The sequence below is a fragment of the Onychomys torridus genome, chromosome 1 (assembly GCF_903995425.1).
Source record: "Onychomys torridus chromosome 1, mOncTor1.1, whole genome shotgun sequence".
Classification (NCBI taxonomy): domain Eukaryota; kingdom Metazoa; phylum Chordata; class Mammalia; order Rodentia; family Cricetidae; genus Onychomys; species Onychomys torridus.
In genome coordinates, this window is record NC_050443.1 from 98,313,359 (window position 1) to 98,341,179 (window position 27,821).

The 27,821-nt window shown below is 38.8% G+C and overlaps 1 protein-coding gene across 1 annotated transcript in view; it reads left to right on the forward strand.

Moving 5' to 3' along the window:
- Window positions 1-27,821, forward strand: part of LOC118576607 (ATP-binding cassette sub-family A member 3-like) — a 97,317-nt gene that overhangs the window by 21,882 nt on the left and 47,614 nt on the right. Inside the window, exons 6-11 of the mRNA XM_036176812.1 lie at window positions 6,432-6,548; window positions 6,844-6,961; window positions 7,253-7,426; window positions 10,795-10,976; window positions 16,269-16,403; window positions 20,303-20,432. Of these exons, the coding sequence (XP_036032705.1) occupies window positions 6,432-6,548; window positions 6,844-6,961; window positions 7,253-7,426; window positions 10,795-10,976; window positions 16,269-16,403; window positions 20,303-20,432 (856 nt within the window). The remainder of the gene's footprint in view (window positions 1-6,431; window positions 6,549-6,843; window positions 6,962-7,252; window positions 7,427-10,794; window positions 10,977-16,268; window positions 16,404-20,302; window positions 20,433-27,821) is intronic.

Here is a 27,821-nt window from a genome sequence, read left to right on the forward strand (position 1 = left end):
ACATAACATGTATTCTAACCATTTCCTGCTGTTGTAATTTTTGGAAAAGTCTCTCTCTCTCTCTCTCTCTCTCTCTCTCTCTCTCTCTCTCTCTCTCTCTCGTGTGTGTGTGTGTGTGTGTGTTTCATCTTTAAAATGGAGACAAGAATATTCTACCATGAAAGTGATTAGAGACTCTGCATATTAGTGCATAGAGCATAATGAGCACACCAGTCTTGGTTATTTTCTATTTTCTTTGTCCCTCAAGTGTTGCAGGTGGGAATTAATGTAAACCCTGTTTCTCCCTGTCCCCTCATGGTTCCTCTGTCTTTTCCATTTGTGGTAATGCTATCTTCTAGTTGTTCAAGCTTTTGTTAATTTTTAACCATCTGGCTATGCCAGCAGACTCTCTCTGGTTTTGCCAACTACTGAATCTCCCTCATGTTATTTCATATCAGTCCCTTGCCCCTCATTGAAAATGGCTCACTTTGAATCATTCTTTAATCTTCTTCTCACTATAAAACCTTTCTAATTCTTCCCTAGCTGGTGAGTAACCTTTTTAAAATCTGTTTTAACTATTAGTTGAAACAGCCAGTTTATTCTTCATGTCTTAGAAATTTAAACTGCCCAGTTTAAGTTAGTTAAGTTAAAGATACTATTCATTTTGTTTCATTTAATTAAAAAACTGTCATTGCTAGGCGTGGGTGGTGCACACCTTTAATCTCAACACTTGAGATACAGAGACAGGTGGGTCACTGAGTTGGAGGCCATCCTGGTATACATAAAAAGTTCCAGGGCAGTCAAGACTACACAGGGAGACCCTATCTTTAACAATATAAAAATTAAAAAAAATATTATTTGAGAATTTCATGCATTGTACTTTGGTTATATTTACCCCTCCCCCATCTTCCAGATCCACACCCTCTTTCATATCCACCCAACTTTATACCTTCATTAAAAAAAAAACAACTAATAAAATCCAGTTTGTGCTCTTGTCCCTTTCAAATCATTGTGCTGTCTCTATTCCCAAAGGCTATTGATATTTTAAAGTGTTAAAGCCCATGCTGTTAGCTCACTTTTGGAATTTAAACAAAATTGTGCAATAGTGATTGATTCTCTTGCATATGATAGTCATTCATATTCTGTGCAGTTGTAATCCATACAACTTGTTTCAACAGATGGAATGTGGCAACAGTGATGAACCCTTAGGACTGCAATTACATTACACTGAATAATAATTATGTTACACTGAATAATAATTGTGTTATACTGAGTAATAATTGTGTTATACCAGATAATAATTATGTTATACCGGATAATAATTATGTTATACTGGATAATAATTACGTTATACTGGATCATGGCACTTTGAAACTTCCTCCCTCACTTTATTTGATGCTGCTGCTGTTAGTGTGCCTATATGGCAAGTTGCTCTTTATTCATTATACTTTATTAGGCTTGTAATAAAGCATCATGTCTTTATCTCGTGGTTTCTAACTTACCCATTTTCTCATGATGAGTCCTAGTTATCCATTGCCATCTAAGATCACTGGAAATTAACAAATGACACACATGTATCATCTTGTGCTCTCCTTGCCTTGGTTTCCGCCAAGGCTGTTCTCCTGTCTGAGGTTACAGAGGGGAGAGATTCATTTCGTAGCTCTTATGGCTGTGAAGAGAATTCAGCCCCTTAAAGTCACAGGACTTGATGTTGGCCAGAGCAACTGAAAAACTCAAAGTGCAGCAGCCTCCTTTATGGGGCTCAGTGTAATTACAGGCACAAGAGTTCATCACTCTTGCCGCATTCCATTGAGTGAAACAAGTTGTGTAACCCACTCACACCAAAGAGAAGTAACCAGAAAAGAATCTCAATACCAGAAGGCACAAGTGACAAAGCCACTTGGAGACTGTTTATGACACGTGGTGATTTTTAATTGAATTGCAGACATTGTGGTGTTCACTTTATTGGGAACTTGATAATCTTGCATTCCAAGATTATGTTTTATTCTGAGGCACACTTAGGTATTCTGGAAACAATTTATCCTTTGTGATCTTTTCTTACTCTTTTTTCAGTGCTAGGGATGGAACCCAGGGCCTTGCATATTCCAGGGTAGTACTCGTCCACTGAATCATAGTCCCACGTTTTGATTTTTTTAAGACAAGTTCTCAAATATGGCTCAGATTAGCCTCAAATATTCTCTACAGCCCAGGATGGCCTCAAACTCCTCACAACCCTTCTGATTGTACTCCCTAAATTCTGGGATCATAGGCATATGTCATCACACTCAGCTATTACTTTATAGGTTTTTTGATAGGTGGGATGATAGTAGAATTTATTCTAAAGCTTTAGTTCTCAGTTTGGGGCAATTTTGCTCCATTGGTCACTTGGCAATGTCTGGAGGGAATTTTCACAACTAAGACAGATATTACTTCCACCTGATTGGTAGAAGCCACAGATGTTGTTGAATATCCCACAGTGCCCAGCATAGTGTCCTGTACTGCAAAACTGAACTGTCAACATCAAAGTTGAGAAACCTTGATATGCAATGAAGACACAGGAGAATGTTCTATACAGATTTTCTCAGTAATATTTAGGTTGAAAATCCAGGTCTAGGCCTACTAAATTGGACACACTACTCACATAAAGTCCTTGTTAGTCATTTTCTTTTGACTGTGGTTATGATTCAACCTGTCTGGGGAACTGAAACTCATGCCTTCTATGCCAGTGTTGCTGCTGTCCTGGCTCTGGGGTATGTCTTCCTGAGTTGTAAGATGGAGATGCCAGGAGCACCATTTAAAGGTGTCTGGAGCACTTACCCTGCTAACCTCCCACCTTCTCTGAAATCTGGCCCTGGAAACTCCAGATGATTTGACCTCTCTGGGCTTGCTCTGTCTCTTCACCTTAGGCAGCTGCTGGGCTCTGCTTCTGTTCCCACTTCATTCAGCGAGGCAATTACTAGCAATTAGCTGAGCACTAGGTAGACTCTCTTCACTTTGCTCTTTCCTTCTGTGTCCTTACATAGAAACAAAGACTGCTTTCACAGCTTTGATACTTAGCCAGTTGCATATTTTTCACTGCAGGTGTGAACCAAATCCAGAGCCTTGATCATTTGTAGTCACTGATGAACTTAGGCTATTGGCTAAAACATTGCAAGAACTACCCGTGGCCCCTCAAACCTGGTGTGTGGTTACTTTTCTCATTGATGTGTCAGAAGCCAGGAAAGAGTGATTTATTCTGGTTCTCAGTTTCACTGTTGCCACTTCATAGTGTGGAATGACATGTAGAACTGTGGTGCTGTGGTGGAACAGAGCAGCTCACATTGATAGGGTCCTGGAGAAGTCCCACAAAAGACCATCATTCACGTATGTAATCAGCAAGAGTATTTTTTATTCCAGCATGCTGGGGTCTGTCATCCCACATAAAGGTAGAATGGCGAAGACCCCAAAAGGAATGTGTGAGCTCCTTTTAAGCACAGCAGAAGGGGAGTTTGTAAGGCAGTTAGGTCATTTTAGATATGATTGGCTTAATCAAGTGATAATCATATTAGTACATTCTAATTGGCCAGGGCTAGTCGAGGGCTGGTCAGGGCTACAGTTTTCCATTTGGGGGCAGGCCTGGACAAGTCCCAGGCTTTGTCCTTGAGCTGCTGTGGAGGCTGGCTGACCTAGCACGTACTGATTGGGGGCTGGCTCAGGGGCCCAGGCTTGGTGCATCCTCTCTCCCTTGTCCATGTTGTCAGGGGCACCAGTGATTAATTGCCCTTTGTTCTTGGACCTTTAGAAACTGCTTGTTCAGTCTCAGGAAGCTGAAATTGAGGCCTGATCTCCGAGAGAAGACTGAGCAGCCTCTTATGGCACCTGCTTGGTCCTCTCAACAACATGGCAAACAGGAAAGAGAGAAGGGAGATGGGTCAAGAGAAGGCTAAGGAGATTGAGGGAAGGCATACGCTCCCTGGGCATGCCCCCTACCTTCCACCATTTTCCAATAATGTTGTCATATTATGAATCAAGTGAGCAGTTCATTCATTAGAATAAATCCATGATGATCAAATTGTCTCTAGAGATATTCCACATACCTACCCAGAGTGTACTCTGCTAGTCTCCTACTTCTTAATCCAATTGATTTGACAATTAAGATTATCATTATATCTAGGTAAGAAATTGCTTTCTCTTGCATCATCATTAGGATGTACTGCAACAGTCTGTAAGTATTTCTTATACATTATAGGGGCATCGACCCTAATGTTTAGACCATTCTTTCATGAGAGACTCCCCATGGTTGATTTTGGAGTAACTCTAGCCATAAGTTCAGCTAAAACTAAACACAATTGTAGGAAGTTTTGTATCTTTTGAATCCTGGCCTTTCATGTCCTAAAAGTCAATTTCTCATTGTTATGTTTCTTAAATAAATAGCCTCCTTTAAAATTATCATGAATAATGTCTTTTAAAGAAATTTCTAGTTACTTTTTATAGCATTGTATTTTTGTTATATTTTACTTTAATCTTTCAGGATTTTAGACTTTAGGGATTTTAGATTTTATAGATTTGGGGCATGTCTTTCAGCAAATTATCAACCATGAGGAAAGCATAGAGAATCACCCAACAGATGTGACATTATAAATTCCATACTAAGACCAAACCAATCAATTATAACAGCTATCAGTGATCTATCTAAACTGAGAGACTGGTCAAAAGAAAATTGTAAATGTAAATTAAATTTATCCTAACCAACACAGCATTCTGTACCTATTACTGCATGACAGTCAATATTATCCCCTCAACAGGATCTGAATCACCTAGCAACAGACCTCTGAGCAATCCTGTGAGGTGCAGTCTTTATTAGGTCAACTGAGGTTGGAAGACCTGCCCTCTGTGGGCAGCACTGCTCCATGGGCTGGGGTCTTGGACTGCATAAAAATGAGGAACTGGCTGAGCATTCATCACATACAGGCATTCTCTATGTCATTGTCCTGTAATAGTGTCTGTATACACTGCTAGTAGAGCTTGGTGACTCTACTGTTGCAGGGTGTGACCCTTTTTTTTTTTTTTTTTAATGAACCATTTCTTTCATCAAATAAACTTCCAAACTGAATTGTCTAAAGTTTTTCCTTTATCACTAGCCAATAGGAAAAAGAGGCATTGGAGACATGCAGCAGCAACTGGAAGAGGCAGGAGCAGGGAGTCCTTCAGAATGATTCATAATACTGTTGCCTCCTCTCAGTCTAGCTTTCTAATCTGAAATTTATTTTATTTTTCTTGCATGTGTGTATGCATGTGCACCACATGCATGCCTGTTTTCTGCAAAGGCCAGAAGAGGGTGTGAGATCCCTGGAATTGGAGTTACAGATGGTTGTGAGCACCATATGGGTGCTGGAACTGAATCTGGGTCTCTGGGCCTTCTGCAGGAGCAATGTATTAGTTACCCACCCACCCCCACCCCTTTTTGTCAACTTGACACCAGCTGGAGGGACTCCCAACTGAGAAAATGCCTCCATAAGACTGACCTATAGTCAAGTCTGTAGGGTGTTTTCTTGATTGATGAATGATGGGGAAGAGCCCAGCCCATTGTGGGTGGTGCCACCTCTGGGCAGGTGGTCATGAGTTGTATAAGAAAGCAGGCTGAGCAAGCCAGTAAGCAATGTTCCTCCATGGCCTGTGTTTCAGCTCCTGCCTCCAATTCTTTCTCTGACTTCCCTCAGTGATTAAAGTATAACCTGAGAGTTTTAAGCTGAAATAAACCTTTTTCTCCCCGAAGTTGTTTTTGGTTGTAGTATTTTAACACAACATTAGAAACCCTAACTCAATCAAGCAGCCAGTGCTCTTAACAACTGGACCTTTTTTTAGCCCCTGGATAGATTTGTGTAGCTACCCTGTAGGATAAAAGCAGTTCTAGACAGTGTTAAGATAAATACATGTGGCTTTATGCTCATAAAATGTGATTTATAAAATGTAAGGTGGGTCATAATTTGCCTAGCCCTGCTCAAATCTACATTAGAATTGAAATGTATTTACCTTTTGGATTTATTACTTCCTGGAAGTGAAAAGAAGAGTCATCTTAGCTTGCTTATCTGTTTTTTGAGACAGGGTTTCTCTGTCCTAGAACTCACTCTGTAGACTAGGCTAGCCTCAAACTCATAGATCTGTCTGCCTCTGCCTCTGCCTCTGCCTCCTAAGTGCTGGGATCAAAGAAATGTGCCACTATGCCCTGTTCAATCTTAGCTTTTTAATTTTTAGTTTTTAATGGTGTTTCTTATATTAGAACCAGAACTTGCTAAGTCTTAGGAGGAAAATAAATAAATTCAGCACCCAGAATTCTGAGTAGAAATTATACCACTCATTAGGTACAAAGCTTCCATTTGGGATGTGATATTCAAGCTGTGTAGAGTAAGATGAGAGAAGGCGTTTTGAAATGTGTTTTTCATAATACTTGGCTTATGTTAATTCTCCTTCAGGAATACCAGCTCATGGTGGGACTCAGTAATACTATGCTCTGGGTTTCATATTTCGTCACCTTCTTATTGATGTATTTCATCATCATCTGTTTGCTGTGTGGGATTTTATTTCTCAAGGCAAGTATCCATTTAGGGATGAGAAGTTGAAGTGTGGGCAAGGTGTGTTAGTTTGCCAAAGAGTAAATGTGTTTGGCACTGACTTCACTGTGGAAGTTCAAAGGGCATAGTCGACCAGACGGTGAAGAACAGATCTAGGTGAATGGCCCTTCTGTAGACAATGACTTCAATGGCCCCAGTAGAGTGGCGTGACTCACCTCACTGGGGTCAGTGTTCAGTATTCTGCTTTACTTCCAAGCCTTTGTTCCTCATCACTTCACATGTGATTAAACTAGCTTCCTAATTATTTCATCAGATTACACATGAGAGAGTCTTTGAACACAGTGACCCACTATTCATCGCCTTCTATTTCCTGTGTTTTGCCATCTCCTCAGTGCTACTTGGCTTCATGATCAGCACATTCTTTAATAAAGGTGAGTTGAAGGCGCCTTCCGTGAAACAGCCTGTGGGTTGATTGAAAGGGAATCTTGTTTGGAAGCTCCCTCAGTTTCAGATGCCACTGAATCAATTTCAGGAGAACATCTTCTCATACTATTCGTTTAAGCAAAAGCCTTTATGGGGCACCTTCTGGGCACTAGACCCAGTGCCAGATGCCAGTGATGCGGGGGTGGGCATGAGTACCCTCCCTTTGGAGAGCTTTGTTCCTAGCTGCTGCAGCTTGCCAGCTTGCATTGACTGACCATCTTCTCCTTCTCCCTTTCCAGCTTCTCTGGCCACTTCTATTGCATGCTTCCTCCATTTTCTCACATTCTTTCCTTACTTAATCATACTTCCGATATATGAACAAACAAGCCTCAGCGGGAAGCTGGCTCTCAGTCTCATCACAAACACAGCGCTAGCTTTTGGGACTGACATAATATGCAAGATGGAAATGAAAGGTGAGTCTTCCCTTTGTGACAGCACCTTTGTTAATTCTCAACCCAGAAGGGAAGGACGGAACACACAGGGTTGGGGGAGAGCATGGGTAAAAGATGTTCGAGTGGTCCCACACATCGGCTTTATCATAAAACATTGTGTAGACACTGTGGACACACACACACACACACACACACACACACACACACACACACACACATATGTACATGAGAATTAAAAATTATATAAGCAGTATTATAAGTAATATATTAGGTATTTATGTTTGCACACATATGTATGTCCATGTCTTACCTATGTCTCTTCTGGGGGATAATTTTGTCACCCCAGATAACAGAAGCCTGTCACACTGAAAGATGTCAGTGTTTTACTACTGACATGATTTTAGTTTTTTTCATAGATGAGTTTATCCAGCTGAGAAAAATTCGAGTAGGATTGTAATGCATTAAAGAATATGCTTAAGTGTTTAGCTTTATTTAGAATGATGGTAAGTGGCATTGTGTTTTCATTCTTTGTTATTTTCAGTATGATTGGCTTTGTGTTTTAGTCTTATATCCTATAACCAGAGAAGTTTTTGTGATTCTTTTTGCGATATCTTTGTTTAATTTTGGTATATTAACATAATAATGCTAACCATCTATGTTGACACAGGAATTACTTCATTTTTTATATGTTCTCTTTTTTGGAAGAGTCTGAGAAAGAGTGGTGTTAATTAGCCTTTAAACATTTGGTAAGATACACAATGAAAACATACAGTTTAGATGTTTCTTTGGTGAACTTTTTGTTGTTCTGCTCTTTACAGATACAACCTATCTTAGTTAGGCTTCTACTGCTGTGATGAAACACCATGACCAGGACAACTTACAAAAGAAAGTGTTTAATTGAGTTAACCCTTTCAGAGGGTTAGGGTCCATGACGGCAGAGCAAAGGCATGATGGTAGGAACAGCTGAGAGATCACATCCTAAAACTGCAGGCAGAAAGCAGAGAGAACACTGAAGATGATGGGAGGCCTTGGAAGCCTCAAAGCCCACCCCTGTGACACCCTCCTCCAGCAAGCCACACCCCCCAACTCTTCCCAATCAGTTCCACCAAATGGGGACCAAACATTCAAACATATGAGCCTCTGGGGCCATTTTCATTCAAACTACCACATAATCTTTTTGCAGATCTGTTCAACTTTTCTGTTTTTAATTTCTAAAATATATTATGCAAATCAATAGAATTGTAATATTTCTATACTTTCACGTATCATGACTTGATGGCCATTGAGTTCATATCCTATCTCAATTCTTCCTGTTGCATGGTTCTTACTATCTAGTAACTCTTTTCTTACTTTCAGGTCATCTGTTTATTGTTCCCATACATTACAAAATGGAATACTTTTACATTTGAGTCTGGCTTATTTTACCTAACAAGACAACTTCCAGCTCTACCCAATTTACTGCAAATGAAGATTTCATTGTTCTTTATTTCTAAATAATATTTTACTGTGCATGTATACCACATGTTCTTTATTCCTTTGTCTTGAGACAGACTTCTAAACTTATTTCATATTTTGTATATTGTGAATAGTCCCTCAACAAACAAGGGTGTGCTGGTATCACATTGACTTCATTTTGTATACACGACTCTGAGTGTGATTGCTGCTAGTTCTTACATAATTCATCATTCCATCCCCTCCCATCCTCTAGTGTTTGCTCCAAAAAAAAAAATCTGCTTTTACTCCAGTCAGTTTATCTCTATGTGTTACTTGGTGCTTCTCACATGGATGTTTTAATATTCTTTCTTTGTTCTGGATTTTTAAAGAATTAACCATAGAACATTTCATAGAGGTTATTCTGGGATGGTAATTTATTTTTGCTGTTCCAAGTGCTTCCTGTACCTTAATGTCCATGTTTTTAACCAACATTTGGTCACTTCGGGGTATTATTTCATTGACTAGGTCTTCTGTATCCTCAGCCTGTAACCCTTCTCCCTTGGGAGGGCCGATTGGACAGATGTTTGATCATTTGGTGATGCCTTGGAGATCTTGTGTTTTGTTTTCATTCTTCTAGCACGTAGTATTTCAAGGTCTGATGCTCTTTCTTCTAACTGATCTCTCTGTTGAGGCTTTTATACTTGATTTACAAAGCTTCTAATTTTAAAGATTTCTGTTTGATTCTTTTTCAAAATCTGAGTCTTTATTAATTTTCTCATTTGTATCCTGAATTATCTTTCTTAATCCATTTAACTGTTTATCTGCATTCATTAGCCTCTTAAAAAAATCACTCTTTTGAATTTTTTATCTGTCATATCACACACTTTGATATCTTTGGAACCTGTTGCTAGTTACCCCCTTTAATGGGGATACTGCCTCCTATTTTCATCTTTCTTGTGTTCATCAGTGCAGCTTTTACTTTTGTCCAGTAGTAACTTCCAATCCCCTACATGCTAGCCTGGATAACAGAAGTTGAACCTTTTTTCTTCTTACTGATGAATGTAAGTTTATAGTATTCTTGGCTGTTGTCATGAAGATTTGCCTTAGAAAATTGGGGTACTACTGTCTTACAACACAGATATTTTGTTTTATGATTTTGTGTGGTTTTTAAATCCCTGTAACTTTTAGTTGGGTTTGGATGAAAGTCTCTTTCCATTATTATTTACTTCCTTTTTCTCCTGGGCAACCTAAATGTAAGGATATCATCAAATAACAAATAGACAGCATGTGTCTCCAGAATACAAGTGCAATTTCTTCCCTAGTTAGTCTCAAAGCAGCTGGGTATGATGGAGGGTCTCTATAAACACCATGGCCAGGAGAGTGTTTATATGCAAGAGGCGAGATGGAAGTCTGCTTCAACATGACTCAGTAGCCAGTGATGGTTCAAACTTCAAGAGTCTGACCCTGGCTAGTTTATTTTAGGCATATTAAGCACAGCAAATTTGGAATAAAATTTCCTGGTGATAATTAACTCAATTCCATGTTCACAAAAAAGCTTAAGGTGTAACTACATCAAAACTCTTGTAAAGTACAAATGACATCTTTCATATTCCAAGATAGATTCTGTAGATTAACTGAGAAAACAGATGAAGGTAAACAATGCTCTTGATAGGGGTCTGGGAGAGGATAGTGCTATAGATTGATTGAGATAAACAGGCTCAAGATAAAGATCTGAGGGAGTCAGTGTGGCCTGGCCATAGAGATAGCACACAATGGACCATGCTATTAACCATATCCATTCCTAATCTTCTGGGAAGAAAACAGGTTATATATCTGTTCCTTTGAAGAATCAACACTGCCTGTTAATGTTCCTGGTTTAAGACGTACATGCCTCATACATGTTTGCTTCAGCCATTGTTGGACATCTAAAGTAACTGTCTCCCATTTTGTTTCAGGTGATGGCGCTCAGTGGTACAACTTTGCTACAAAAGTAAAAGCCGATGATGACTTAACTTTGGCTCATATAATAGGAATGTTTTTACTTAGTGCTTTTCTGTATGGCCTTGTGGCCTGGTACATAGATGCTGTCTTTCCAGGGAAGTATGGTGTGCCCAAGCCGTGGAACTTTTTCCTGCAGGTGAGCACACCCACACACATGTTATTTAGAACCCCCAGTCATTCTGTACCTGTCTGTAAAGAGTAAGCAGGATTAAGTCTAACAGCCTCTGCATGGGGGCTGTGATAGCAGACTTCTTGTTCCAGTGACCAATAACTCAGAGGAACAAGTTAAAGGAACAAAGGTTCATTTAGGCCCAGTCCACAGTCCCATAGCCATGTCACTTTGAGTTGAGGAGAGGCAGAACACATTTGTGCAAAGGTGTGACCAAACAAAGCTTCTCATCTCATGGATATCAGGAAATAGAGCTGGGATGTCTTTGCTGGTAGAATCCTGCCCTCTTCACCTTTATTCTATCAGTGCCTGGGTTACTGGGTGTTGCATAGTCAATGTTGTTCCCTCCCCTTAGTTATTCCTCTCTGGAAAAACCCTCAGGGACTTACTCAGAAACGTGTTGTATTGAGGACATAGGCAAATCTCAAGACGATTAAATGGACAATGAAAATTAGCCACCATAATTCCTCATTCTTATTGCACTGTAACACAATTGTTTGCCATGTGTATTTATGAAATGAAATGAATACATGGTGATGTCTATAGATCCAAGTTAGGAGAGGACAAATTATGCCCATATCTATTTTTTATTTTTTATTGATACAATAACTGCATATAATGGAAACTGGTATACACTTTTAATGCAAATATGTGATGAGTAGTTGACTAAATCAGGTTAATTATTGTTTGTATTTCCTTAAAAAATTACCATTTCTTTGTTTTGAGAAGCTTTAAATTCCTCTCTTTTAGTCCCTTAGAAGACACTTTAACAGATTACTGTAAATTATAGTCACCCTGCCATGCTGTTGAACAGTAGGTCATATTCCCTCTAAGCTTATTTTTCCCTTTACTCCTTCCATTTCCTAGCCTGTAGTGACTATATACTATTCTGTATTTCTAATAAATTGGCATTTATTTTAGCTTGCATTGTGGGTTATTTTGCTTCACATTATTTCCTCCAGGTATGCATGCCAAAGTAAGCAAATGGTACAGTCTTCTTTTATGAGCAAACCATATTCCATTTGCATGAGTATACCCCACCTTCTATATCCATTCACCCATCAAATCTGTGTCTTGGCTACTGGGAATAGTATTGCAGTAAACACAGAGTAAACTTGGGTTGCTAATGCTATCTTTGTTCTTCTGAGGATCTTCTGTGCTGTTTTACATAATGGATGCGCTGATTTGGATTCCCACTAGAAATGTGTGAGAGTCCTTTCTCTCTACATTCAGCAGCATTTGTTATGTTTGTGCTTATGCTAATAGTCATCAATGTGTGTGATTCTATATCCTTGTGTGATTTTGATTTGTAGTTCCCTTAGTGATGGTGAATAATTTTTACTTACTGGCCCTTTGTACACCTTTTGAGAAATACTTATTCATATAATTTGCCATTTTGAAATTGCATTACACTTGTTTCTCTCACTATTGAGAAGTTTCAGTTGCCTGTATATTCTGAAAACACTCCTTTTGGACAGCTAGTGTACAAAGTTCACAGGTAAGCTTTGCTGTGTTGATCATTACACCTGCTTGCAGATGATCTTTGGCTCAATGTGATTCCATTGGGCTGATTTTACTTGTGTTGTTGAGCTGTGGGGAATCTTATTATTAAATAAAATCACCTATCCCAATATCTTAAAATATTGCCCCATTTTTTCTTCTAATAGTTTCAGATGTTTGATTCTCATATGTGCTGTAAGATTGGCATCTAATCTATTTCTGTGCACAGATATCCAATTTTCTCAGCTACATTTATTGAAGAGACTTTTAAAATTCAGAGCATTTCTAATATTTGGTACATGGTCAAAAACCAACTTCCTATACATATGTGACTTGTATTTGGGTTCTATAATGTGTTCCATTTATCTGTGTATGTTGTTATTCCAGTGTTATCTTAGTCAGATACCACAGCTTTACAGTATAGGGAAAACAAAAGATATTGATTTTGTGGTCAGATATTCTCTCTCTCTCTCTCTCTCTCTCTCTCTCTCTCTCTCTCTGTGTGTGTGTGTGTGTGTGTGTGTGTGTGTATGTACAAACATATTGGAACACATACCTGATAAGACAAAAAGGTAGGTTGTTGAATCTACTTTTAAAAAGCAACTATTAGTTTTAAATATTTTACATTGAATTGGATTTTTGTATATTGTATACAAATTGTGTATATTGATACAAAGTTGAGATTTTTCTGGAACATACTGTACATACATTTCTACTCTTATTCAAGGTATTGTATATATACAGTTCATTTAACAATGTAATACAAATTATTAGTCCTTGAAATTTGTTATTATAAACTGTCTAGGATAATAAAGAAATTCAGGTTAGTAGTTAGTCATCTATTACAATCGAACGTGTCATCATATTAGGTATGTTTTCAAGGACAAACATATATTTTATATAGACAGGTCATCTTCAAACACTTCAGAGATCTATAATCATTTAAGATGGTTTAATAACATAGATTCTTTTATTAATGACAATGAGACATGTCTGCCCCTGGCAACACCAACCTACTTCAGAGAAGATGATGGGCATTGAAGAAACTCCTTATGGAATTTACTTTCTTGGTGGCAAAATTTAGCCACTGGATAAGAAAGTACCATTGCTTCAACTGCTGACAGTATGCTGTCCAAAATGGACAAGCAGGACACAAACAAAAGCACTGCTGAACCTTGCCAAGACAAGATAGGAAGGACCTTTATAATATCCTGCTTCACAGATAAGTCTGTCAGATATGCTAGGCCTATAGGATGGCTGCCCCAACATTGCAAATGAACCTTGGGTAACTATCCAGGCATTCAGCTGTTTCTGTCATTTCTCACATTTTTTGGAAGTTGCTTGCCTGCACTTCCTGTTTACTTAGGTAATATTATTTCCTTCTCTGGTCTCTGAGGGAATTGAAGACTAGATAGTTACAATTTTCCCTGTTAGCAAATTCAGAAAAGAAATTCACCAAAGAGCTGTAAAGTGTGTAAGTTTGAAAGACATCAAAAGATAGCTTGGGGTTGGTAATACAGGATAGGATAGAATATGAATTAGATACAACATTTTGGCCTCACCAAAATAGGGTAAATAATGGAGTATTTCCTCTGAATTTGTCAAATGTTGATGGACTGGGCATTGTTCATGTAATTCTTGACTGTGTATATTGTACTTATTGCATACAGTTTTTCTTATATTAGTTATAACCTTTTGTTATTTTCAACAAAAAGGGGAAATGTGGTGATATTTTTTTGTACTCTAATAAAACTTGCTTGAAGATCAGAAGACAGAGCCAGCCGTGGAGTTGACCACGGATGTCAGGCAATGGTGGCACACACCTTTAATCCTAGCACTCGGGAGGCATGGCAGAGATCCGTCTGGATCTCTGTGAGTTCAAGAGAAAAAAAAATCAATTTAAAAGAGGAACAGCCAGGCAGTGGTGGCACACACCTTTAATCCCAGCACTAGGAAGGTTGAGACAGGAAGTGATAGGGCTGGCAGAGAAAGGAATATAAGGCAATAGGAGTCAGGAATCAGGCTTTTAGGCTGAGGACTCAGGTATTCAGTCTGAGGATTCATGGAGACAGGATCTTCTCTTTTCAACTGAGGAGTTGGCGAAGTGAGAAGTGGCTGTGGCTTGTTTTCTCTGATCTTTCAGCATTTATCCCAATATCTAGTTTTATTATAAGACCATTTAGGATTCGTATAACACATTCCTGTGTGCATGCATGTAGTCTAGTGGAGGACGCTCAGTGTCTTTCTCTATCACACTCCTCCTTACTCCTTTGAGACAGGGTCTCTTACTGAACCTGGAAGGAAGTGGATGCAAGGAAGCAAGTCCCACATTTAGCATCTTATTTAATTTCTTAATGTTATTAAAGAAGTCATGTATTTGATTAAATTTACCCCCAGGCATTTTTATAGCTATTGCTATTGTTGGTGGGATTATTTTCTTGATTTCTATTTCAACTAGTGTGTTTTTAGTATATAAAAAAATTATTCATTTCTGTAGTTAACTGGTGAAGTTCACTGAATTTATCAGTTATTGACTGCAAACTAAATCATCTGACTTCCCCCTTTTACTGTTTGGGTGACTTTCATTAATTTCTCTTACTTAATTGCCTGGCTAAGACTTCTATTACCAAGTTAAATAAGGATGGTAAAATATGAACACCCTTGTTCCAGATGTTAGAGTGAGCACTTCCAACCTTCTCCCATTTGAGATGATGTTGGCTGTGGGCTTATAATCATCTTTAATGTGTTGAGTAAATTCTTACCATACTTTATTTTTTGAAGACTTTTATAATGAAGATATTCTGAATTTTACCAAGTGCATTTTCCATCCCTATTGGGATGATGCTATATTTTTTTAAGGATCAAAACTTAATAACTTTGTCAAATATATAATTAAGTGGTGCGGGCTTTCCTCCATAATAGTTAAATGATAAAGAAGACAGGGACTACACAGTACAGTAAGTTGCCCTACTTGGTTTTGAACTAAGACACCATAGACTTGCCTTTCACTGTTTGTATAACATCAGTAAAAAGGACTATGCTGGGACACTTTGCCTTGGTGTAGGGAGGAGGGGACTGTACCTGCCTTGGCTGAGTCTACCAGGCTGGGCTGACTCCCCAAGGGAGACCTTGCCTTGGGGCAAGAGGGAATGGGCAAGTGGGAATGGGCAGTGGATTGTGAGAGAGGGCTGGGGGTGGGAGGACGGAGGACGGGGGAATCTGTGGCTGATATGTGAAATTAAGTTAATTATAGAATAAAGATTTTTTTTAAAAAAGAAAAACAAACAAACAAATAAATAAATAATAAACAAAAAATTTAAAGGACTGTTTGGTTTTAAAAACAAAAAGCAAAGTGGTTTAAAATATTTATGAAAATGATTTTGTCCATCAGACTCACTGCAAAGTTCTAGCATTTCCACAATATGTAGATCAACCCTGCTGAAAAGATCTGACTCGGAGTGAGGAGGCAGCGCTGCTCACTCTGCACTTTTGAGGCAACATCTTTGACTTTCTTCTTGTAAAGCTCAGCTTTAAGCAGAATGCATGTTCTGTAATTGTAATGTTAGAAAGTAATATTACAGACAATGTGCTTCACAGTTTAAAGTCATTTATTGTACTCTCTTCAAACAAGAGTGAAATGAGCCAGAAAGCTTTGAAATCTTTAGAACACTTAACTTTCTAGTAATACTATGATGATGATGATGATGATGATGATGATGATGATGAAGAAGATGATTTTGGTTGTTCTTGTTATTTTAGAAAACCTACTGGTTTGGAGAGAAAGCCTCATACAACGAAGAAGAGAGCCAAATCACTGATTTACCCACAAATGATTTTATTGAGCCTGAACCTATTGGCTTAGAGGCTGGAATCCGGATTCAACATTTATACAAGGTGTTTATTCAGCAGGTTTCTGTTTCTTGATAGGATGGAGAGTCAGTCTACTATGAAAATTAAATGTTTGTCATGGTCACAATTCCACAGCTATGCTAGTGAGTCCTTTAGTAAGATAAAATTTAAGTGTATGCAAGAGAATCAAAAGTCCATAATGTTGCCTGGGCACAACAGTGCAAGTTTGTTATCCCAGCCCTTGGGAGGCTGAGGCAGAGATATTGTGAATTTCACTCACTTGGATTATATAATGAAAGTCTATCTCTAAACAACATCTCTGTGCTATTTCTCTCCTTCCTTCAGAATAGGATCTACCTTTATGTAGCTAATACTGGTATCTTCCATGGTTCTCCATGGTGGAGTCAAGATGCAACTTTTATTAGATAATTGAAAATTATACCCTGATTTGTTTTATTAGAGATTAAACTGTTTGCACTATTTTCTGCCAAAATATTTGGCAAATATGTTTTGTTAGGCTTTTATTCATTTCTGGATCTGGCAGAGTGTATTTTTTTTTCCAGGAAACTCATACATGCTGACATTCTCTTGCCTCTTAAGGAGCTATTCCAACTTCATTTGAATGTTTAATTTCATAATTTGTGGCAATTGAATCCTTGCTATAGTTTCTGCTATTTACCTGGGTTAAGGGCCAGTGGAAGACTGGTCATATGGCTCTTTTCCTGCCAATGAGTTGCCCCCACATTCTGCTTTGATCATATTAGTACAGGTGTCAAACAGCCTTTTCAATGGTTTTCTTTGGATAGTTACTGACATCAAACTTTTTCTTAATATGGAAGTGCTATATCAAAGGAAGTATGTTGTGCCCTTTTTCTGCTGTCTCTCCTCTCTTCATCTTTATTTCCCTGCAGAACTTCCCTGCCATGCTCCTCTGTTGTTACAGTGGTTCACCCAGAATTGCCCTGACACACAGCTCATTTTTTCCAGATCTTTCCCCAAACTTGCATATGGAGTGTCTTGAGTGCTCAGCCAACCCAAAGCCCTTTTCTGTAGCATTGGTTGTTACTCAAGAAATTCAACAGCTGGCTTCTGAGAATGCATTGCTTTCTAGAAGATGACTGGTACAGAAAGGATAAAATTCTTATATTAACTAGGCTAGAAAATCAGCAAGGACTAGATTATTTACAACACCCAAGAATGATAAGCCTTCTAAGATGAACTTACAAGTTCTGTGTGTTTTCCTCCTTGAAGCCATTTGATCATTCTAACCACGGACTAATCACCCTGCCGTGAAAGAACTCCACTAGAGTAATGAGAGGCATGTAAAGGGTTTGAGGGGAGAGGGAGGGGTCATCGTTGGTTGGCATGACAGATTCGAAACTGAAGGATCTAGACAGATGGCCAGTCATTTAGTGATCTATATTGATATGGAGAAACTGGACCTATGAGTCTAAAAGGAAGCATGCAATCTCTATACTTGGGGTTACTCCAAAAACAAAGTCAATTTTAGAGCTCGGAAATGAAGCAGACTGAAGAAATAATTCCAAACCCTAGGACAAAAGAAACTCTCCCCAAATATTTCTAGACTGAGGAAATTTAGACCTGCACGACAGTCCGTAAAAAAGCAAGAAGAGATTTCCCTGTATGTTCCCTAAAGTACATTTCTGAGGTGAGCTGACCAAGCCTAAACTCTGTCTTTACTCTGATGAGTCCAGGTTAAGCGGAGGCAATGCCTCTTTCCTGTGTATTCAATAAGCAAAGGGGTTAGTCTATGGTGGACGATAACAGCTACCATGTAGCCTTGGTTTTCTCATAACAAAATGTATTGAACAAATGAAAACATGTTAGACATGTGAAAAAGTATGCAATGGTAGCCACTGACTAACAGTAAACATGTACAGTAGAAGAGTTTCATTAGGAACGTGATATAGATGTTAGGACAATTAGGCACAGATTTAAAAGTAATGATTAGTGGGCTGGAGAGGTGGCTCAGAGGTTAACAGCACTGGCTGCTCTTCCAGAGGTCCTGAGTTCAATTCCCAGCAACCACATGGTGGCTCACAACCATCTATAATGAAATCTAGTGCCCTTTTCTGGCATACATGCAGACAGAACACTGTATACATAATAAATAAATAAATCTTAAAAAAAAAAGAAAAAAAGAAACTGTTTTTTAAAAAAAGTAATGATTAGTATATGGCATAAGCTCATCACAATACACATCTTACCATAAATTGAAAGCAGAATGTTTTTTATCACCAGAGTGGGAAAAAGAATAAAAGATAAATAACTAGGAAACCCAGGATGTCTGTCAAAGAAGAGAATATATTTTTATTGCCCTTGTTTGTTTCCCAGAACTTCAAAGTAAGGTTCTATTGCTGAAGACACCACATGTTTTGGACACAGGACTTGAAGAAATTAAGTTGTAATGGACCTGGAAGCCTCCTCCCTCAGGACTAGCCCTCACACCATCACAAACTGCTGTGACAGTTGTCTTAAGAAGAAAAGCAGTAATCAGTCCTACCCAGCTGCATGAATAGTCCTATCCAACTAAAGCCTCTGAGCCATGGGCTAACCGACCCCACTGATGTAACTGCAATGAACCCTTATACCCTATACATAATGCTCCCTATACATTATGGAAAAGTGGGGTGGGGGGATTGTAAGAGCCAGAGGAACAGAATGCCTGCTGTGAGATAGTAGCTTCTAGACATGACGTGGGATTTTCACCTCTTATATCAACGATATGGGAGGAAGGGAGAGAGGAAGATGACTGAGGAGGAAGAGAGGAAGAGAGAGCGGGAGAATGGAATGTACTTAAGTGTGTCTGCAACAACAACCCAGAGGCCAGGTTGAAGTTTTTTAGGTAGGGTTTAAGGATTTGGTTCAGGGGAGGAGCTAATGTCTAGTAGCCAGAGTTCACTTCTCAGTATTTGGTGAAAAACTTAAACGGCACCGTGAGTGCCTGGTACTGTTGAAGGTCTGGATCGGCTCTAAGCCTGTCGCAGAAAAGCTGCAATCTACCATCTTATCCAAAGCACTGTTTCCTTCAGGCACAGGTGGAAAAAGGTGTATCTAAGTAGTCTTTGTGATTCCTTTTGCAACTTCCTGACCATTGTTAGATATACAGTTTACGTGATGTGTACTTTCCGTTTTGCCCAGCTGATAAGCTGCCTTTCTTCCTTTGTTAAGTATCCGACTATTTACAGGAGTGTTGTTCTGAGCTCTATTTGTTCCACTGAGGCTTACTTTGGCTAATGTTTAGTAAAATGCTAAATCATTCATATGTACATATGCATATGTGTTTTCCTGTTCTCCTGTTACAATTTTTTTTCTGTCATGGGAGAAGGTGCCATGTATACCTTCTTCATAGCTACCGTCAAAGCATGTTCTCAACGTATGCTACATACCAATAATTTCTTGTTGAATAAACAAATGAGCTGATTAGCACTGATTAATGACTAATGAGCTTTTAGTATGTGGTAGAGAGAGATGTCTGAGGTCTGTCAGTCCCAAATTTTGGAATGTGTAGCTAGGTAGATAGTTGTGTGGCTCATGTGTTCCTCTTAGGTGTAATGAGTAGTGTCTTCAAGCTGGTAAAGTGCACTGCGTCTTCAATAGTTCATTCTGAGGCATAGGAAAAAGACTGACTGAGGTCGCTAGGCCTGACTGCCTGTGGCTGGCTGGGGTTTTATCAGCTTTAAGGTTGGAGCAGAGCAACAACAACCTAAGACTGGTCAGGGTGAGTCTGTAGCCTGCCCCGAAACCGTCCCTGTGTACTGCTTGAAAGCATTGTTTGGTCTCCATAATTTAATCTCTCTTTGACTTTTTTTTTTTATTTCTAGCCTTGAGATTAATGACATTTTTCGCCAACTCTGAATAATTGCTGAGTCCTCATTTACAGGTAACAGTAATCAAATTAGTGCTTGTTTTTCCTTTTACAGGAATTCACCTTAAAAAACAGTACCCTGATGGCGGTAAAAGACTTGTCTTTGAACATGTACGAGGGACAGATAACAGTTCTTCTAGGACATAATGGGGCAGGAAAGACCACCACCTTGTCCATTCTCACAGGTATGTATCTGGGGTCACACTGAGGGTGGTATGTATTCAGGGTCACACTGGGGACAAGTTCAGTGGACCAAGGGTCGAGTGTGAGGCTTCTGCTGATACTTCTGAAGCTGATATCATCGTAATACAGTTAGTTAATTCACTCAGTTCTTTTTTCTGGAGCTGAGGACCGAACCCAGGGCCTTGTGCTTGCTAGGCAAGCGCTCTACCACTGAGCTAAATCCCCAACCCTAATTCACTCAGTTCTTAAAGTACAAATCATTATTATACAATTAGATTAGTGCTTATTTTGAGGTCTGGGATGCTTCAAGCCCACCTTTCTTTGGAGTGTGCCATCTGGAATGGTCATCCAGGCCCCTCTTTTAAAGATTGTGGTCATCGTCTTTGTTGGTCCCCACTTTGCTTTACTTTCTGTTCTTCTCTCCACATCACAGGAAAAACATTTTGATTTTCTTAGTGTGCATTACTCCCCCAGTGAATGCATACTATAAATATATATTAATTTGTTGACAATATTTCAAACAGAGCTCAACTGAAATTTTTTAAATCAAATATACCTATATATATAAAACCTATTCTACTATTCCAACATTTTACTGTACTTTTTTTTCTTTTTAAAATATTTATTTATTTATTATGTATAGTGTTCTGTCTGCATGTATGCCTGCAGGGCAGAAGAGGGCACCAAATTTTACTACAGATGGTTGTGAGCCACCATATGGGTGCTGGGAATTGAACTCAGGTCCTGTAGAAGTACAGCCAGTGCTCTTAACCACTGAGACATCTCATTTACTGCAATTTTTATATACCTGTCAACCCATTTAAAAATATTTCAAAGTTAATTTTAGACATCAAATATTCTTTCCATTATGTAACTTAGAAATTTTCTTTTGATAAAAATATTTTGTAATGTTTAAATTTTATTTGCTAAATTTTGACCTATGTACACATCTGTATAGCCCAACTACTTCTTAAGATGGGGAACTACACCTAGAAAATTCTCTAATTTCTCAAATAGTCCACTTAAAAATAAACCTCATTTTTATTTACTTATGTTGTGTGTCTGGAGAGAGGTACATTTGTGCCATAGCACATATGTAGAGGTCAGAGGCTAACCCCAGCAGTTCTCTCTCCTTCCCATGGGGCTGGTGATTGAACTCAGGCTGTCAGGTGTGGCAACAAGCACCTTTACCCACTGGACCGTCCCATCAGTCTGAGAATTCCACATTTAATTAATTTCAACCAATGAAATGTCATATGAACCAATAACTTTGTTTACTCCATTAATATAGATTATTAACATGCAAGGTATTGAGATAGAAACCCAAAGTGAACAGATAGGCCATGAGTCCTTACCTCCAGGGATTTTATATTGGTTGAGGATGCTGATGAGTAGACAGGAGTTTTGTAATGTGGCTTGAGAAACACACCTCAAAGGGAGGGTTCTACCCTGGCAATCTTAAATCATTCCTGCTTTGAGTCTAGATTGCTAGTTTTAGATTGAAAAAACCATGAATAGAAAGAGTGATGTGTATTACAAGGACATATAGGGCCTGGGAACAAGAGCATAGCAACTGTCACATGACCAGAGAAGAGAAAAAGAGTAAGTAAGGTACGGCAGAAAGCACGTGACAGTGTCAGGTGAGATCCAGGACAGGCCTGAGATCTCTAGGGTGTGCCGGATAGGTAGGGCTTCTGAGACAGTGAGTGATGCAGATTGAATGTTAGTGAATTTCTCCTGAACCTCAGTTTAAAAACCTCTTATTAAAGGCATTCTTTCTGAAGTAGTGTCACATGACTGTAAAGGAATCGCTGTCACGGTTGACAGCAGTGAGTATCTCCTCCCACTCACTGATGTCCCTGTGTCTGCTGTCTTGGAACACACTCCATGTGTTACGTGTGCATGACAGTTGTCCACAACAGCATGTCCTTGTCCCAGAACCTGTTACTGTTGCTTTATAAGGCAGAGATTTTCAAATGTCCTTAAGCACAGTGCAGGGACTAGTGCAGAAGAGGATGCACAAAAGAGAGCCGGCAATGCAGCAGTGGAGGTAGATGAGGGGCTGGCACTGCCACCTGCCAGGCACCACCACCTGCCAGGCACCGCCACCTGCCACTGCAGCATGCTGAAATCAAGGGACCAGTGCTGTGCAGTGTTAAAGATGTGTTACGTTCATTTATGCTGGGGGAACATTTGTCTAATGATGCAAAGATGTGCTTGAAGCACTAGCTGGAGAAATAAGGAAAGAGAAGCTAATTAGACAGCTACACACAGGGGGGAAAAAAACTGTCTCTCTTTACAGATGATATTATACATGAGAGATTCCAAAAATTCTACCAGAAAACTTCCAAAAAACAATCAACAATTTCAGTAACATGGTAGAATACAGACTCAACACACACCAAGAAATGGACAGCTTTTCTATGCCCCAACAAAGAGTAAGAGATCATGGACACACTCCCATTTACAATAGCTTCAACGAAAATAAAATATCTGTGAATAAACCTAACCAAGGAGGTAAAGGGCATCTACAATGGAAACTTTAAACCTCTGAAGAAAGAGAGACACTAGAAAACAAAAAGACATCACAGGCTCATGGGTTGATAGAACTAATATTGTGAAAATGGCCATTCTACCAAAAGCATTCTCAGATTTGATGTAATCCTAATTAAAATCCCCATATCATTCTTCAAAGAAATGGGAAAACTATCCTGTGCTTTACATGAAACCACAAAGGATTCTGCATAACTAAAACAATCCTGAGAAAAAAGAACAATGCCAGAGGAATTTATACTATAGACATGAAGCTATAGTACAGAGCCATAGGAATAAAGACAACACAGTCCTGGAGCAAAAGCAGATGTGCTTTTGTGTCATGTGTGAACAAAATTGAAAGTGAACCAAATTGAAGATCAAAACATGAGTACAAGTAGCTACAGACATCTGGTATTTGGAAAAGATGCCAAAAACATATGCTAGACAAAAGAAAGCATCTTGAATGAATGGTGCTTAGAAAACTGGATGTCCACATGTAGAAGAATGTAATTAGACCTGTATCTATCACCAAGCAAAAAAAACTAACTCTAAATGGATCAACAACCTTAATGTGAAACCCAAAACTGGCAGAAGGCAGTACCCTATATGATGTAGACCTAGGAAAGGACTTTCTAAATAGGACTTCATTTGCCTTGAATTAAGGACAACAATTGATAAGTGGGACATCATAAAACTTTTTAGCATTTTTTCTTCTGTACATCAAAGGAATAAAATCAAGTGAAAAGGAAGCCCATAGAGTGGAAGAGAATATTTTCCAGCTAAACATCTGAAAGAAGATTAATATCCAGAATATATAAAGAATTCACTATGGATGGGATTGTAAATTGCTTCAGCCCCTATAGAAATCAGTGTGGAGAATTCTCAAAAAGCTGAATGTGAATATGCTCTCTGGACCAGTTACTTAACTCCTTGTCATATGCCCCAAGGACTCAATAGCCTACTCAGTCGTGTTTATTGCTGCTCTAATCACAATAGCTAGGAAATGTCCTTCAACTGATGGATGGGTAATGCAAATGTGGTCCATATACACCATGGTATACTACTTAGCTGTCAAAACAACCAGATAAACTGAAATCATGAACTTTGCAGGTAAATGGATGGAACTAGAAAAGGTTATACTGAGTGAGATAACAGACACCCAGAAAGACAAACGTGGAATGCTGCCTGTCATCTGTGGCTCCTAGCTCCAAATCTTCAGGTGTGGGTAAATAACCTGGAGTAACTGCAGGTACCAGGAAAACAAAAAGGGACTGTGGAGTGGCACCAGAGAGGAGACTATCAGAGTACAAGTAATTTGAAGGGAGAAGTTAAAATGGAGGTGACAGGAGATGAATACAGAAGGAGAGAGAGGGAAAGTATAAACTAACAGTGAGGATGTCTGAAATCAAACCCACAAAGAATCATATTTTTTCTATTTACCTAAAATTACATATAATACATAAAAGTCTGTGTGTATGCATATATAGTTTAAATAAAAACTATTTCCCACCTGGGCTGAAAGTACCATAGACTATGTAACAGAAACCCCAATACCAGACATGAGAAGCCCCTTTTCAAGCTGTTGGCTGGGCAAATCTAAGAGACTCCCCAAACATTATAGGTTATTGCTGTTGCCATTGGTTTTCATCCTAGGGTTTGAAGGTAAATCTCTATTCCTGATGACACCATACACTTCAGACACAGGATTCTGAGGATCTGAGCTATATCTCCCCTGAAAGCCTCCTCCCTGAGGACCAGCTTTCTTGTTAACAGAAGGTACCATTTAACCTTCCAAAGGGGGAAGCAATCAACAGTCCTATCCAGCTGTGACCCCTGTGCACAACAATGACCAACATGGCAAGGTAACAGGAAAGCTGCAATAGTGGTATGCATGCCTCGGCAGTAACCAACAACTCTCTAATTGGACTTAAGGACTGCTCATCAAGAGGGAAACCATGCCTGCTACTGGAATCTGGCCAACTACCTGGGGCTAGTGAGGTCACAGATCTTGGAGGAGAGTCTAAAACCACAGCTTTACTAAACCATCATGATTCCTAACTATATTCTAAATATTTATCCTTGTAAACACAGATACATATAGACTTCTCTCCTTATCAAAGAAACTTCAAAGCCGGGCGGTGGTGGTGCACGCCTTTAATCCCAGCACTCAGGAAGCAGAGGCAAGTGGATCTCTGTGAGTTCGAGGCCAGCCTGGTCTCCAAAGCAAGTTCCAGGAAAGGCACAAAGCTACACAGAGAAACCCTGTCTCAAAAAGCAAAACAAACAAACAAACAAAAAAGAAACTTCAATAAATGGAGACCATTCCAGAAACCGACAAAAATCCAGAAAATAAGTATGTTGTTCCCTGCAGTGGATATTGCTCTGTATAAATAAAATGTTGATTGGCCAGTAAGCAATATAAGTTTCTGTGTGTTTACTTGGTTGGGTCTGAGCATCCATGGGCCTGGCGGGTGAGAGAGATTTGTCCTGACTGTGGGCCAGGCAGGAAAACTTTAGCTACAAATGGTGCCCAACGTGTTGGCAAGAGTTTCCACCTAAAACCTGAGAAAAAAAAAAGATTCTAAAATGGAGCTAAAAACAGCTTCCTAGTTGTCTCTCTCAAGTTAGTAGCAGCCTGCTGGTTTAGCTACTATGGCGGGTTCCTGACCTGCAGTGTGGAGGGAATGAGGCGTCTACAAGCGGCACTTTACTCTGCTGCATTTAAAAAAAATGCTAGTTAAAAAAAAAAAAAAAAAAGAGGTTTCTGGACTACACGCTGCTTTGATAAAACTGCTTCTGCAAGGTACACATGGCTCCAGACCCAGAGCTGGCAGTAAACTGTACCACCACCACTTTGGGAAGCTGAGGTGGGCAGAGCCAGCAGCCACAGCAGTGTTTCAGTCTTAAAAATGCTGCAGTTTAAAGCAATTGATTTACAATAGGACAAATTCAGATGGAACAAGACTTTAAATGCTTTGCAATGTGTGTAAAAATATACATAGGCTTGTAAGAGAAAAAAAAATATATATATATATATATATATATATATATATATATATATATATATATATATATATATAAAGTCTTTAAAGAAACAGTAAAGGTAGTATAAAAATAAGCCACGTGAAGATGGATATTACACAGAGAATCTGGATTGTGTTGTCTTTGGGATTTTTAACTGAAGAGAGATATTTGATTATAAACCAATCTGTATATTTTAAAGATACCTTGACTTCAAAATTTGTATCTTAGGATATGATGCTTTGGAAAGGAGGCTCTGCTTTTGTTTCCACAGAAAGCAAGAGGCTATGGATTTGTTCCAGGTTAAGATACATCAGGTTTGACCAGCCAAGACCCCCTGAAAGGTCTCCGATGACACCATGGCCCAGATGATCCAACATCCAAAACAGTTTCAAGGCAACTGGCTCAAATGATACACCCTCACGGACTACTCCATAATCCTAAAATTTTCTTTATATCCCCATAAGATACAGCACACCCCTCCAGCAGGAAGTAGTAAGAAAAACTATGCCCAAATTCCCAAATATATCAAGCTGGCTTTGGAGATGGAATTGGCTCACTCCATCTCTAAACCCAGGCATATTGATAAAAAAAAAAAAAAAAAAAAAGAGGTTAAGAGATTCTTGTGTCCCAAATCAGAAGAGCCTCTGGTATTAGACAGAGAAAAACCAATATTTTTATTTAAATCAGGTTGATTATAAATGTGATCTCTTTCTAAAGAAGAAAAGGGGATATGATATAAATATAATAGGATGAAAAGGTAGATTAATGAACTTACTTTTAAAGAGCAACAACTTGTTTAAAATGTTTTACATTGGTATAGATTTTAGTCTATTGATACAAACTTAAAGTTAATTTTGTTATACTATGTGTATATTTCTACTCTTGTTTAAGGTATTATGTTTGTACAGCTCATTTAAATTGTAATGGATAATTACATTAGTCATCTATGATAATCATACTCATAGCCATGTTAGTTAAGTCTTCTAGGTATACATAGATATATTTCAGATAGACAGGTAATCTTCAAATACTTCAAAGACCTACAGAATATGGCATTTAAAATATTTTTAAAATTTAGACTTTCTGGACAGTGAGATATGTCTGCTCCTGGCAGCACCAATTTACTTCAGAGAGGAGGATGGGCATCAAAGACACTCTATATAGAGTTTATCTAGTTTATCTTCACCTTGGCAAAATAGCCATTTGGGCAAGAAACTGTTCTTGCCTGGACTGCTTGATCGACTGTACATGCAGGACCCATAGAAAGGTGACCACTGAACTTTGCTTGACAAAATGGTCCTTCAGGTTCCTACTTTGCAGAGGAAACTGCCAGACATTCTACAGGACACTGAGAAAAGTGACCAAGAAACTCTAGCCCTGTGGGCTGAAGACAAATGCCCCAACTTTACAAAGGAACATTAAGTGACTGTCCAGGCTGCCAGCTGTCTCTGTCTACCCTGCAAGACTCCCGAAAGTTGCTTGCATCCTTCTCCCGTTTCTCAGGTAATATTATATCCTTCTGAGGTCTCTGATGTAGTTGAAATTTTCCTTACGTTATGATAAAAGATAAGTTAGATATAAAACCTTAGACTCACAAATATAAGATAGCTAGGATATATTCTTTAATTTTGCCAAATAAACTAGTTATTATAAATAGACTAGATATTATAACTCTAACTCTTGCTTGATAATTTTTGGTTTTATATAAAATTTTACTATGTAAAAGTTAAAACCTTCCTTTAAAAAAAAAAAAAAAGAAAAGAAAAGAGGAAGTGCTGTGGATATCGCTCTGTATAAATAAAATGCTGATTGGCCAGTAGCCAGGCAGGAAG